Source organism: Varanus komodoensis, unplaced genomic scaffold (genome assembly GCF_004798865.1).
Source record: "Varanus komodoensis strain SLA01 unplaced genomic scaffold, ASM479886v1 scaffold116, whole genome shotgun sequence".
NCBI lineage: Eukaryota > Metazoa > Chordata > Lepidosauria > Squamata > Varanidae > Varanus > Varanus komodoensis.
This window is the reverse complement of record NW_025335333.1, coordinates 79,658-93,018: the sequence shown is the minus strand read 5'-3', so window position 1 is coordinate 93,018 and position 13,361 is coordinate 79,658. Positions and strand designations below refer to the sequence as shown.

Below are 13,361 nucleotides of genomic sequence, written 5' to 3'. Positions count from 1 at the left end.
GGATCTCTGCTCATCATTATTCCCCTCTGGGGTTTTACAGTTATGCAAGTGTGCAGCCAGCCAGTGTGGAGTGGGGTGGCAAGTAACACACATGGGCCAGCATGTGCTGCTGTCACAGCAACAGCCCATCCTTTGGTGGCACTTTCAAGTTACGACAGACGTCTGCAGCTCCTCTGTCCCTCTTGGTGGAGCTGCTGGCTGTGGCTGGCGAGCTTTGTAGGCCAAAGTGTCGGGCGCCACTGCGGGTGGGCAAAGGGCCGGGTGAGGCCTGGGGCGGCAGGGCTGCTCCGTGGTGCTTGCGAGCCGGGACGGCTTGACGTGGCCTCTTGCAGAGACGCGGCCGCCAAGCGGTGGGCATGGCACCGGTGTGTGCTTCCTAGAGCTATGGGGCTGGCTGCGAAAGGGGGAGCAGCTGGGGGGCAAGACGTGTGGCTCTCCGAGGGCAGGGCTGCCCCCACACCCTGGGCCTGTACCCAGAGAAACCAGAGCTCCACACCACCGCGGGACACAACAACTTCTTTGGTGCTACTGTAATCACACCGCACTGGTTGGTTCTGCTGGTTCTGGAACTGACGGGAAGGCAGGAGTAAAAAAGCTCTGGGGATTTACTGCGTCCCATCAGTAAGATATCAGCTGGCCTCATCTGCACCCTTTCAACCCCATCCTGACCGTCCTGGTGGCTTGAAATTCTCTGGAGTGCATCGCTGTGGCTACGCAATGGCTGCGGATTAAAGGCACTTTGTGCTTGTGCAGAGGCGTTCTTGCCCAAGTGTCGATTTCCTCTTCGTGGCTTGGCTGCCGAGCCCTTTTCTGCGCACTCCGGGCTCGGGGCGCTCCGAGGCGCCGCGACCCTCCCCTCCCGGCCTTCCCGGGCCAGCTGCTGCAGCTCCTCCCGCCGCCAGGGAGGGCCGTCTCGGCCCGAAGGGCGGGCAGACACCACGCTCCTACTTCATGTATTTATCGTTTGTTTATTTACTTATTAGCAGAGACCTATTGTGCCTATTTCCTATGTGTATAAAATTATGGAGCGGATGATTAATGATAGATGACCCCGCCCCGTTTTTTTTGAGAATCACTCCCAATTATCACTGCTGTTTGTCGTGGGAGACATACAATGGGCCACATTATTCGTTTAGAAACTGAGGCTTGGAAGAGGGTTTACCCGAAGGCGTTTTTAGTGGCCGTTCTTTCAGTATTGGCCAGGAAGGGGCTGTCTCCCTTGTCTTCAGGGCGCCTTGTACTTCCACCGGAGGGAGGGATTTTGATCCTGGGGCAACTGGACGCTCTCTGCCCATGCCCAGAGGGCCACTTTCCTCCTTGCCCGGCTCTGCGGGTGGCCATGGGTCGTCGAGCTGCCACGGCGGCCCCGTGGATGGACGCAGACTGCCCGCTCCCGAGATCCCTGCCCAGCTCGTGTGAACGGGCGACCCGAGTTAATTTTTTTAACTGGAAATGTTTCCGGAAGTGCTGCTGGCGAGCCGCCGGCGTTCCGTGGGCACGTGACTCTCTGCGCGTGCGCGGCTGAGGGAGAACCCGAGGACCCGTATGTCCGGGTTCTCCGCGGCGGCCAAGATGGCGGAAGGGGAGGCGTACGAGTCGGTGCTGTGCGTGAAGCCGGAGGTCCACGTCTACCGCGTGCCGCCTCGCGCCTCCAACCGCGGCTACAGGTGAGGCGCCAGCCCGGCCACGCCACGCGTTCCTCGCCCGGGGCCAGGGCGGCGCCTTCGGGCATGTGCAGAGTGCGCTCCACGTCCGCGGTGCGGGGCAAGGTTCTCCTCTCCACTCAGTGGCGCGCACGCTCCTGCAGGCCCCACTTGCGCGGGCACGAGCGCCGCTCCAAGGCGGAGGCGGGGGCGATGATGAAGATGATGATGAAGAAGAAGAGTACCCTAAGAGACCGCGCGAGAGGAGGAAGTGTAGCTTTCATCGGCGCATCGGGCGCTGCCGCCGCGCCCCCTTCCGTGAGTCCCCGCCTTGTCCAGCGCTGCAACCGGTGGCGAGAGCCAGAGCGGCGAAGCTGGACGTGGCGGGCGCGCCTTCCAGGGAAGGCGCCCGGAGGCTCCAGCAGGGCCTCGCCCCGGAGCGGTGGCCGCCCTGACCCCGCTCTTGGGCCTGCGCCCGGTTTCGCTCCCTTGCTTTGCGTGAGCGCAGGGCGGAATCGCCCCGGGCAGGCCGCCTCCTCGCACTTCACTCCCGGCTCTGCACGAAATGTATTTGCTCTGCAAAACTTCCAGGGGAAGAGCGGCAGCCACGTCTTTCTGGCTAGATACGAAAGGTGCAATATGGCAGATGAGAACAAGCCCTCTGAAAGGGCTGACCTTGCAAAAAGCTGTTCCCTGGAATAGTGGAAATGCTTGTCTCAAAAGTGAAAATGATGAGCTGGTCGTTTTGCACAGCTTCTCTTCAGCAGTTTTAGTGGCCTTGGCCATGAAGCCTCACACTTAACATGGTCCACAGCTTCCACCAGCCCTCACTGGGTGTGGGATTATAGGGTAAACTGGAACGCCTGCATTAATGCAGCTCTTTGTGCCGCTTCGTCTGGCTGTAGGGAGGGAGGCCAACCATGATCTGAAGCAGGCCTCAGCCCTGCAACCCGCCCGTTTCCCCCTTGTGCTGTCCTGCAGCCTGTTGGTCACAATGACTGGTGGCTAAGTGTGCATGAAGGCATGGCATGGGGTGGCCGGAAGGTGATGGTGTAGCATGAAGCCACTTTTTGAAAGCAAGTCGGGTTGGAGGAAGGGAGAGGCAGGAATGCAGCAACAGTGACAGAGCAGCCAGTCCTGGGTGAATATGAGCTGAGGTGACCAGAAGATGAGGGAGGTGAGGAGACAAGGAAGAGCTTCCACCTCTGACAAGAACTGTGAGAAAGAGAGGCAAATTGTTGTGGATGATAAACTTTGACTAGAGAGGAAGGGGATCCCATAGCGGGTGCTGCATGGAATGGAAAGCTGCAGAGACTGGGGGCTTTTGAGCCGTCACTGGCCTTATTTTCTCTTCTCTCTGCTAGAGCTGCAGAGTGGCAGCTGGACCAGCCAGTGTGGAGTGGCCGGATGCGCATCACGGCCAAAGGAAATGTGGCTTACATCAAGCTGGAGGACAAGAACTCAGGTAAAATGCAGCTGTGGTGACTGTGCAAAGGAAGCCCCTTGCCGAAGGCCCAGCATGCAGACCGGGCCCCTTGACTTCCCCTGTGAAAGGGGGCCGGATGCTGGGCTCCAGTTCAGGACCAGAAGCTTTGTTCAGGATGTGTGGTAGGGCTCTCGGAGCATGTTCCTATGCCCATCCTTCCCCACTAGGTGCAGCTGCAGCCTGGTGAGCATTCGGGGCATTACTCTTAAGCGGGCTCTGGGTTCTGAAGAGGTAGCCCTGAGACCAAGCGAGAGGGGAGCTTCCTTGAATGGAGCCTTGCTGCTGGCCCAGGGTTCATCAGGGTGCTTGGCAGTATGAAAGGCTTCCTGTGCAGCTTTTCCTGGAGGCAGGACACTGCCATGCAGAGGGAACCCCTGTGTTCTCTAGAGACACGGACCCTCTCCCCGCTCTGTAGCTTATTGTTTGCATGCATAATGTGCTGGAGATAGAATGGCCGATGCAGAAGCTCAGCTTCGATACAACGCAGTAATTGTGTAGCTAAGAAAATGCATTAGCTGTGTCTAAATCTCTTTTGCACATTTCACAGATTAAACCAAAATACGTACATGTTTGTGTTCATGTCGGGAGAAATGGCACATTTGTCTCTCTTGAGAGTATGAAAAGAGGCAGGATACTGTGCTTGGGAGTACAAGTCAGTTTCTCACCCTCCATTTTTGCCGTTCTAGGAGAACTTTTTGCCCAGGCACCCGTGGACCAGTTTCCTAGCATTGCTGTGGAGGGTGTGACAGACTCCAGCCGATACTTTGTCATTCGGATTGAGGACGGGAATGGTACGTGTGCGGGGTGTTGGATCTTGTTCTCGGGCAGTGGCCAAGGGCTTCCTTCAGCCTCATGGTGGAACAGTCCTGACTGGTCCCCTTTCTAAGCCAAGCCAAGTTTGAGGTCACCGAAAGAGGGCCTGGGAGGAGGTCTGACGAGGCCAGTGGGTGTGGTTAGCTCCTTCCTGCCTAGGTGGGAGGAAGGGCTTCTTGCCTCAGCCCATGGCCTTCCACGGGGTCTTCTTCCTCAGCAACCCCCTGGCTTTCCCAGCTCCAGCTGTACCCGCTCATTGGTGCTGCTGCCGCTTGACCAAGACTGTATCTCTGCTTTGAGGTTCCTGGCCAGATTTCTTGTGGTCTCACTGTTTTGTCTCAATCCTTTATGTACTTTGTGACTGTCACAGCCATTTGCGTGCCCCCATCCCGCTCCAGCAGCTGTGTTGTGCCAACAGCCACCACACTGCCCTCAAAACTCCACGTTCCCACCAGCCCACAGGCTTGCGGATGCTGCGGCTGACAGTCTGCGCCGAGCCGGGAGTCTGCTAGCCAGGCCTGGAGGGGCCTGGTGCCAGGCACCGCTGTTTGGCTGAGTGGGGATGACTGCCAGGGCCTGCGGCAGCCCCCTGGCTACAGTTTGCGCCCCCAAGCCCCTCTGGACCACGGCAGTGTCCCTTCCGAATCCTGGCCCCCACACCCATATGGAAAACAGGGTCTTTCATGACCCCCTCCCCAGTTCCCTTGTTTCAGCTGCCCTCCGGCTCTCCCTTCGCCAGCTGCCCTGTTCCTCCCAGCCCAGGATGCTCACCAGCTCTCAGGGCTGTTCTGAGTAGTCGGTGACGCAGGCCCCGGCTGCCTGGCTGGACCTGGCTTCTCTTGCAGGGCGCCGGGCGTTCATCGGACTGGGCTTCGTGGACCGAGGCGATGCCTTCGACTTTAACGTGGCGCTGCAGGATCACTTCAAGTGAGTGCTTCTCCGTAGCCCTTTTGAGGCATGCGCAGTTCCTCCCTGGGGTCTCCATTTCTCCTTCCCAGGCGAGTGGAAACAGGGGCGGCAGAAGGACAAAGGGATCACCCCTTCTAGCTCAGGGCCCAGGAGAATGGGAGGCGCTGTTTCTTGGCTTGCTGCTTTAACGTACTAGTTCTCGAGAAAAGGAAATCCCATCCCGTATGAAGAGCCAAAAGTGGGTACCTGGGTTGGCAGTAGCAGACTCAGCAGTAGCAAGTCGAGCCCTGGGCATGTCTCTGTGGCTTTGGAACTTCTTTCCCTTGCCAAAATAGTGAGCTCTGGGGGAAACACAGCAGGCTGGAACCACACAGGCACAGCAAGCCAACGGGGCCCCCTCACGGGCTGGAAGAGACCACTGGTGGCAGTTCCAGGGTTCTGCCCTTCAGCCTCCCCTGTGCTGAGTGGGAAGGAGCTTGTTTCCCAGAGAAGCAGCAGGCATCGGTGCCGGGGTGGGGGTACTCTCTTGCAGTTTCCCGCCCTCCCTGCTCCAGCTTCAGGGTCAGGCTGGGGCCAACAGCTGTGGCGAAGGCCCAGGGGAAGGCGTACCAGCCCCAGTGGCTGCCCTCCGCCCATCATTTCGCCTGGGGGCTAGTCACGGGTTTTGGAATCTGGCCCTTGCCGGGTCAGGCTGGGCTTGAGACAGAGCTTGGCAGCTGTGAGCCTCGTGGGTGCGCATTGCAGCAGGGACCCTTCCCCTCCCTGGCGGTGTCCTGGCAGGATCACCATGTGCGCCGTGCTCTGAGCCAGCAGCACAAATCCTCCCCGGGGTTGTGTCTTGTTTCCACGCAGGTGGGTCAAGCAGCAGAGCGAGCTGGCCAAGCAAGCCCAGAACGCAGACCAGGGGCCCAAGCTGGACTTGGGCTTCAAGGAGGGGCAGACCATCAAGCTCAGCATTGCGGTGAGGAGTGTCTCCGGATTCATGCTGCGTCTGGGACTGGGGCAGAAGACGTGGAAAGGGCGAGTGGGCAAGTGTGCAAGGCCACCGTCCCTGGAGGAGTCGTTCCTCCCGACTAGGTGGCCGCGGTTGCTCCGATCGTGAGCAAAACCTTGCCTTGCCATGGGTCTGGTCACCAGACGCGTCCGTGAGGAGAAGTGCCGAGGCCAGTTTCTGTCAGCCCAGAAAATCCCCTGGAAACACCAGACTTGGTTGCTGTGTTTTAATGTCCATGGGTCCAGGTGAAGCAGTCCCTCAGGGATTCCACACGAACGGCCAAGGCGGCTTCACTGCTTGAAGCGTGCGCCCTTCCCCTGGGCTGGCTTTCCCCCGTGGGCGGTGAAACAGCCAAAATTTCCACATGGGGCTCCCTTCCTTGGGGAATACCAATAGTCAGACTTCAGAGTGCTTTGCCTTATGATCAGTTGCTTTCCCATCTTCCTTCAGAACATGAAGAAGAAGGACAGCTCTCAAGGCAGCAGGACACGAACAGCAGGCCTGGGGAGCCCCAGCCTCCTTCCCCCGCCTCCAGGAGGCAAGACGCCCCTGGCGCCCCGGCCCGCGGAGCAGCTCCTGATTCACCACCCAGAGTCCCTGGGAAACGCTGCCCGAGCAGGTCTGTGGTTATTGCTGGTCTGGCTCGGGCTTGCAAAGAGGCCATGGGAGAGGTGGGGGGGCAGCCACTCTAGTTCGGTGCTCAGGACTGTCTGGTTGGTTGAGCTGCCTGGCAAATCTCCCTTTGGAGCTGGAGGGTCCCCTGTGCCCCGGGAGCAGTGGCTTCGCCTGCCACCAGTCCCCAGAGGCTGGCTGAGGAGATGGGCAGCGCTGCAAAGCGAGTGGAAGTGGCCCAAGCTGACCTGTCCCCCTCCCCCTCCTGCCCGTGTGTGAGCAGACGTGTCCGTGTCACGGCCACCCCATCCCGCAAGCTCCACTGCCGAAGGCGCTGCTGACATCTGGGGAGACTTCACCAAGGCATCTGGGTGAGGAGATCCCCTTTCCCCTTTCTTGTGGCCTCAGTGAAGTGCATTGGCTGGTTTATCGAGCATAACACCTGACTCCCAGCAGTTCCCCACATAGGTGGGCCTTGCAGTTCCCGGGGTGGAGCCCCTTGCCTGGCGGAGGGGACGGAGGACAGAGCGGGAGGTCCCGGCTTTGCTTTCTTACATGCCCCAAAGCCCTCTTTGAGTCCTGTGTCCAAGGAGCCCGAGGCAAATAGAGCATCCCAATTTGGGGGACTGGGCGGGCTGCCACCGCTCGTCCGGGTGACACCTGGCCTGCTTGCTCGTCCTGTCGCTCACTGCGGCGTCTGCCTTCTCCTCCTCTAGGTCTGTTAGCGGCCAGAGTCATCAGGGCTCTGGCTGGGTCCAGTTTTAAGCAGCCAGGGTGTCTTGTGCTGCTCTCGCCTGGTGGCCAAGGAGCGATCCACCGGTGCTTTCCTCACGGACCAAAGAGGCCTGGAAGAACGGCTCTCGCTCAGGGTACTTCAAGAAATCTGTTTCGGACACTTTGCTTTGGTCATTAGGGGTGAGGGGGGTGGGACCGCAGAACCCCCCCCCCCTCCAAATGAGGTCACTCTGCACACTTGGGGAGGATCCTTTCTTGTTCCCCAGAAACTCCAAGAGGGAGCTTTTTTCCTGCACTCAAATCAACTGATTGACCGCAAGCCTGGAAGTGGGTTCGGGAGCAGCCCAGGCATTCTTGGAGAAGAAACCCCGGCAGAGCTCTTGCATCTCAATGGAAGGTTCCCCTCTTCTTTTTGCTTCCCACCCTCTTGCAACTTTTCACTGACTGTGGAAGAAGAGGACAGAATTCCTGGAGAGGGAGTGGGTGTGGGGGGGTGTGTGTGTGTGAGAGAGAGAGAGAGAGAGATCTGGAATGCCCTTGCCTTTAGGACAGGCACTGGGTAGCCCTGGGACAGAGTGACAGGCGAGCCCTGGCTGCTTCCCACTTCCCAGCTTGAGGGATTGCCATGGGGCGGTGGCTGTGGTGAACTGAGCTGAGCAGCAGCAGCAGTGCCTGGCAGGGAGTGAGGGTGGCTTCCCTCTGCTAGCTTCCCTGCACTGTGTTGTGTTCTGAAGTGTCTTTCTCCCCACCTCTTGCCCACCGGCCTTCTCTCCAAAGGGGAAAAGGGTGTGAGCAGGGGCGGTTCGTGCTCTCAGGTAGCCTTCTCTTGTGTGAAGCTCTTCCCATTCCTTGTTTCTGTGACTTTAAAAAGCCTTATTTTTGAAGAGAATCCAGGCTTTCTTTTCGTTGTGCAGGAATTTGACCTGTGAAGCGTTAGGTGTCTTCTGGGCCATGTTAAGGAACTGGACTTTGAACTGTGTTGAACTGCAGCTTGCAAGCAGCAAGCCCTTGACATGCACTCTGTTCCTGCTGAGGCGGAGGCCTCGGATGACAGGTTTTCCTATAAGCAACTTTGTACTGTTTTGTCTGCCTTTTGTATTTTTGAAGTGGCTCATAATTAAAATAGTTATATCTATTTTACCTTCTCTTAACTTGTCAAGTGTGGAAAAATGCACCATCACGAGACCCTAGGGGGTCAGCGATTGTAAAATGAGGGATGCAGAATGGCCCAAGTGTGGATGCTGGAGGGTGTCTTTTTCTGTGTCCAAACCCTACATTCCTGATAAAAGGACAATGTTTGCTTCAGAGCTCCTGCGAGGCTAAAAAGGAAGCGTGGGACTGAAATTATTCTGGAAGTCTCTGTCTGGGAAGCCCCGGGCTACAGACAGGAGCTTGGCCTGTCCCGGCATTATTCCATGTGTTCCATAGCTAGTCTTGGCAAGGGCAGTAAGTCTCGGTTCCCTTTATGATTTTTTGTGTCAGAATCGCTACATCGACAAGCGCAGTGCCTTGAAGTACCTGACCCTGCAGGCTAAAGCTGTGGGCCATGGTTTTCCTCGCAAGGGAGCCGCATACTTAGATGCCAGGTCTCCGAGCAGACCCCACAGTTCGGGCCTCGAGACCCCCTGGGAAGAGGAGCGAGGCGGCCGGGAAGCCCGCCAGAGGCAGGGAGGCGAGAGCCCAGGTGTGGCGCAAGCAGCCTCCGTTCCACTTCCCTCGCTGCCCTCCAGATCGCCCGACGGCCTGCGTTCTCGCGTCCTCCTCGTCCCATCCTCGTTGCTCGTGGGGGATTAGGGAAAGCTGCGCGCCTCTGGCGGCCCTCGGCCGGCGGTCAGGCCAGGCCCGCTCAGCGGGAGGCGGTGCCATCGAGCAGAAGCGGGGGGGCCGCTGCAGGGGGCGCCCCAGGCGCGCGGCGACTCCCCCGCCTCGCAGGGCTTCCGCTGGGACCCGCCGCCGCCGCCGCGCCTTCTCCGCCCGGGCCCGGCGCTCGCCTTCCCCTCAGCGGGCGGAGCCGGGACGGGCGGGCGGGCGGCTCTAGGACCCGGGCGCCGCCTAGCAGAGTCCGCTCGGCGCGCCCGGAACCGCCCCTGAGGGGAGGGCCGCCTCCGCCGCCCGCCCGCCCGCCCGCCCGGGACGGCAGCCACGGAGCGACCCTCGCCGCGGGCGCCCGCGGCAGGCGAGGCAGCGCGGCGGAGCGCTCGGGCGGGCGCGCCCCCCATGAGCGCCGCGGAGCCTGCCCTGCCCAAGTTGGAGGCCGTGATCCAGGTCGGCGCGGCGCGCGGTGCTTCGCGAAACGCCCCCGGCCCGCCGTCAGGCCGAGGCGCCGCGGGCCTCCGGGGGCTCCGCGCGCCTGTCCCCCGAGCGCCCCTGGCAGGCTGCGGAAGCATCTCCCCTCTCCCCCCGCGCGGGTCGGGAGCGCCGCGGGAAGCCGCCGCCGTGCCGGGAGCCTCCGGGCCCTCCTGCGCCCCGCCGCCTGAAGGGGCGCGCGCCGCTGCCGCGGGATGTGCTCTGCAGTCGGTGTGCGCGGGGCTGTCGGCCGAGCGCCGGCGGGACGGAGGCGCCCCGCCCCGCCTTCCCTGCGGCCGGTGCCGCCCGCGCGGAGGGAGCGAAGCCGGGCAGGACTGCAGCCGTAATCCCTGCCCGCCGCAGCCTGGCCGCCTCCTTTGCCCCGAGCCAGGCTAAGGACGCGCTGATCTGCAGGACGCGCGGAGCCCGCGGTGCGAGCGCGCGATGGAGCCCCGGCACCTGCGCCGCTGCCCGGGCGGCTCTTCCCCGAGCCGGTCGGGGCCGCCTCCGCGGGGAGCGGGGGGCCCGGCGGTGGGCGCGCCGCGCAGGGCTGCTTCCTTTGTTCCCGGTCGCGGTCTTTCGCCTCCCCGCGAGCCCCCGCTCGACCGCGGCCCGCAGAGCAAGGCAGCGGGGCAGGGAGTTGTTCCGGCCCCCTTGGCTGCCGGGCGGGGCGTGCCGGGCCGGGCGGACAGGAGGAGGGAACTGGCGTTCGCGGCCGGCCGTGGGAAAGGGGCTGGCTGCCCGCTGGGTTGGCTTTCGCAAGGGGCCGGGCAGACCCTCGAGGGAGAGGCTGTCGGGGCTACTAGCCTGGCTGGCCGGAGCGGCCTGCCTGCGCACCCCAGCTGCCCCGGGGCTTGGGCGAGGGGCATCTTGCCCCAGCCTGCTGAAGGGGTCCTGCGGGCAGCTGCTTGGCTTGCTTTCAGCCCTTCTCCCAGGGCAGCCCTAGTTGCACGGACGGCTGTGGGAGGACCTGGTGTGTGGCTTGCTCCACACCAGCCCTCCCCATCCTGGCAGCCACCAGATGTTGTGAACTCCAGTTCCTGTCAGCCCCAGCTAGAATGGCCGATGCTTAGGAAAGTTGGAATCCAAATGTCTCGAAAGCACAGCACTGGGGAAGGCTGGGTTGCCTTCAGGTATCTCCCGATTTTGTTAAACGGATGGGAGCATGGGGCGATTTGCTTTTTTATGTAGGCAAGTACAACTGTGTGGCTTGTTTGCATTTTCCTTAGTAAGTATTTCGGTATATCCATGTGGACTTATTTCCGCTGTCTGAGGAACTTCGCTTTTATTCCCATTTTAGAGACTGGGACACTGAGGCAGAACAATGTGTGCCCAAAGTGCTGGGTGGAGGCAGAGGACAGTCTCCTCTCTCCCAGGCCAGAAGGCCAGAGGTCGGGAGGGATTAGTGCATACCATCCTGTTGCAGAGGGTAATTCTAGCTGGGGTTCCTTTCGAAGCTCACTGTCCATTCCGAGCAGAAGTTGTGTACCTAAGCATACCCAGGCCTAGCTTTGCCCTTCAAGCTGCCCCGTTTGTGTCTGGCAGAAACTGGAGAGCAGTGTTCTGATCTCAGCTGAAGGGAAAGGCCTCTCTGTCAGGGGGGCCTGTGAAGACTCGCCTCCCGTCTGCTTGCCTGCCCAGATCCGAGAGATCATCACCAGGAACCTTTCAGAAACTCATCAGCAAGGTGAGTCTGGGGAAGTGTTGACTCTCCTGGCTTCTTTTTGAACCGCGGGTTTGGAAGAGGGTGCTGCTCTGTTTCCCACGTGTCCCTTGTGATGGCCGCATCCTGCCAGGGTCCTTGCCCTCAAGGCAGCAGTCCTTGGAAGAGGCAGGTGGAGGATACCGAAGGGACTTGTGGCACTCTGGAGCATTGCTGAGATTCCTCCACTGAGTCCCACTCAGCACATTTCCGGGCCTTGAGTGGCATCAGCTTGCAGGCTCCCTGTGTCTCTGTGGCTAGTCCGCCTAGCACATCTGGCCTGCTGTGATGCTGCTGGGGCAGGTGGATGAGAACACAGAAACAGGAGGAGGAGGAGGAGAAGACAGAGGAGAGGAAGCAGCCTTGGAGTTCCCCTCTGAGCCATGCCGTGGTCTTTTGGGTGCAGTGGATTTCAAATGCAATTTGCAGACCCCAAAGTTCTGCAGAAGAGGTGGGCTGCTGCGTCCGAGCATATGCATGTGTCTTGCATGCATCCCCATGAAGGCGCTAGTTCTTTCTGGCCGCTGCCCCAGTATTTGGTGGGATGCACAGCCACACTGGGGAGCTATTGGGAGATCTCTGCCCTTCCATGGATTTATCCAGTGTCCCTTAGAGCTGTCTCCACCCTTGGCCTTGAAGGGTATTCTGGATGTCGGGTTGCATGCTGGGGAGAGGGGCCCAGGCTCAGCTGAGTTAGAAGGTGACGTTCCAGGGCTGCTCCAAGGACTCGCACCCCCGCAGGGGTGAAAGGCAGCAAGTGCAGGGCCTCTTTGCTTTGGATTACAACTCCCATCACTCCCAGCCAGCATGGCTAAGTTGGGAAGACCAAGTTAGAAAATGTTTGCAAATACTCTGTTGCTTTATTTCAGTGCCGTGCCTTCCTTCATTTTCTTTGCTAAGACATGGGTGTCTGCTAACTCCTGGCAGGGAATGTTCTCTTGCCGACATTAACGCTGGGCCCGAAAGGCTGTTCATGGGTTTGTCCGCGTAAATGGTGACCATTCCAGAGCGACCCTGACTCTGGAGGGAACATCGTTACTATTATTAATATTATTGACATGATGGTGGTTAATAATTATATCAGTATAGATATCATTGTTAGATGTTATAATATGCCTCTGATGCTATACAGCAGGTCCCCTGTATCCGCAGAGAGAGGTTCCAAGCCCCTGAGGGGATGCCTGATGCTGTGAATAGCGATGAGCACCGTATAATGAATAAACACATACATTGCTTTTTGCACAATTTCAGGCACAAGAACGTGTCGTCTTACCATACATCCTAGCAATCTCGGCATACACTTTCTTTCCCTATTAAATCAAGAATCATTGCTCGAAGGAAGCATTTGATGACTTCTCTTGGGTTGAGGTCGGCCACGGTTCAGTGGCCATCGACCCAGCGGACACAGGGGTCCTGCAGCCATTGCGCCGGCCAGAGCAGCCTGTGTGTGCCTCAGCATGCTCCACTTCCCCGGGTGTGGGGCATGCCAAGCCCCTGGGCCTTTGGACTGTGCTTGCGCTCCTGCGGCAAAGCTGGGTTTGGGGGTGACACAGGGGGTCCCCCAGCCTGCCTGAGCCTTTGCATCGCCCTTCTCTCCCTGCAGCTGCCATCCACGGTGAGATGTCGTCCTTGCTTTCCCTCCAGGAGGAGAACCACATCCTGCAGCAGGAGCTCTCCCGGGTGGAGGACTTGCTGGCTCAGAGCCGTGCGGAGCGCGATGAGCTGGCAATCAAGTACAACGCCATCAGCGAGCGGGTAGGTGCTGGGAATGTGCTGCCCAGGCCGGCTGCTTGTGTCCGCAGAGTGGGAGAGGCGCATCCGGCACCACGGGGGCCGTGCCGAGGAGCTCCGTGTGGAGGCGCCTCAGCAGTGCGGCCGCCTGGTGGGCGGCATCCGGAGAGGGAGGCTCTGCTCGGCGAAGGCTTAGGGCAGTGGTGGCGAACCTATGGCGTGTGTGCCGCAGCGGGCACCAGAGCCCTCTCTGTCGGCATGCGAGCCGTGTCGCGCCAGTATCACCCAGCAGCCGAGCATCGGATACCAGCACACATAGGGGCCATGCGCATGCTCAGAAAGGAGTAGCAGCGCCAGGCGATGACATCACGAGCCGCGTTTCATTGGCCACGATCTGTCCAAGCTTTCGCATGGCCGGTCAGTGGCTGCCAAGGATATAGATATATTTGC

At 60.0% G+C, this 13,361-nt stretch overlaps 2 protein-coding genes across 8 annotated transcripts in view; both read left to right on the top strand.

The window, feature by feature from the left end:
- Window positions 1-1,529: 1,529 nt before the first annotated feature.
- On the top strand, window positions 1,530-8,327 carry NECAP2 (NECAP endocytosis associated 2). The gene is made up of 8 exons (XM_044421195.1): window positions 1,530-1,667; window positions 3,008-3,108; window positions 3,816-3,920; window positions 4,788-4,869; window positions 5,704-5,812; window positions 6,296-6,464; window positions 6,741-6,828; window positions 7,174-8,327. Exons 1-8 carry the CDS (start codon window positions 1,546-1,548, stop codon window positions 7,220-7,222), a joined length of 825 nt encoding a protein of 274 aa, XP_044277130.1. The 5' UTR covers window positions 1,530-1,545; the 3' UTR covers window positions 7,223-8,327.
- A 1,109-nt stretch (window positions 8,328-9,436) lies between these two features.
- Window positions 9,437-13,361, top strand: part of CROCC (ciliary rootlet coiled-coil, rootletin) — a 29,408-nt gene continuing 25,483 nt past the window's right edge. For 6 of the 7 annotated variants that reach the window (XR_006413813.1, XR_006413812.1, XR_006413814.1 and 3 more), the window contains exons 1-2: window positions 10,243-11,165; window positions 12,784-12,935. Coding sequence is in view for 4 of the 7 variants with exons in the window: in XM_044421180.1 (XP_044277115.1) it covers window positions 12,801-12,935 (135 nt within the window). In the remaining 3 variants the exon portion in view is untranslated. Of the gene's footprint in view, window positions 9,458-10,242; window positions 11,166-12,783; window positions 12,936-13,361 lie in introns of those variants that run through there. The other variant, XM_044421177.1, reaches the window with a different exon arrangement.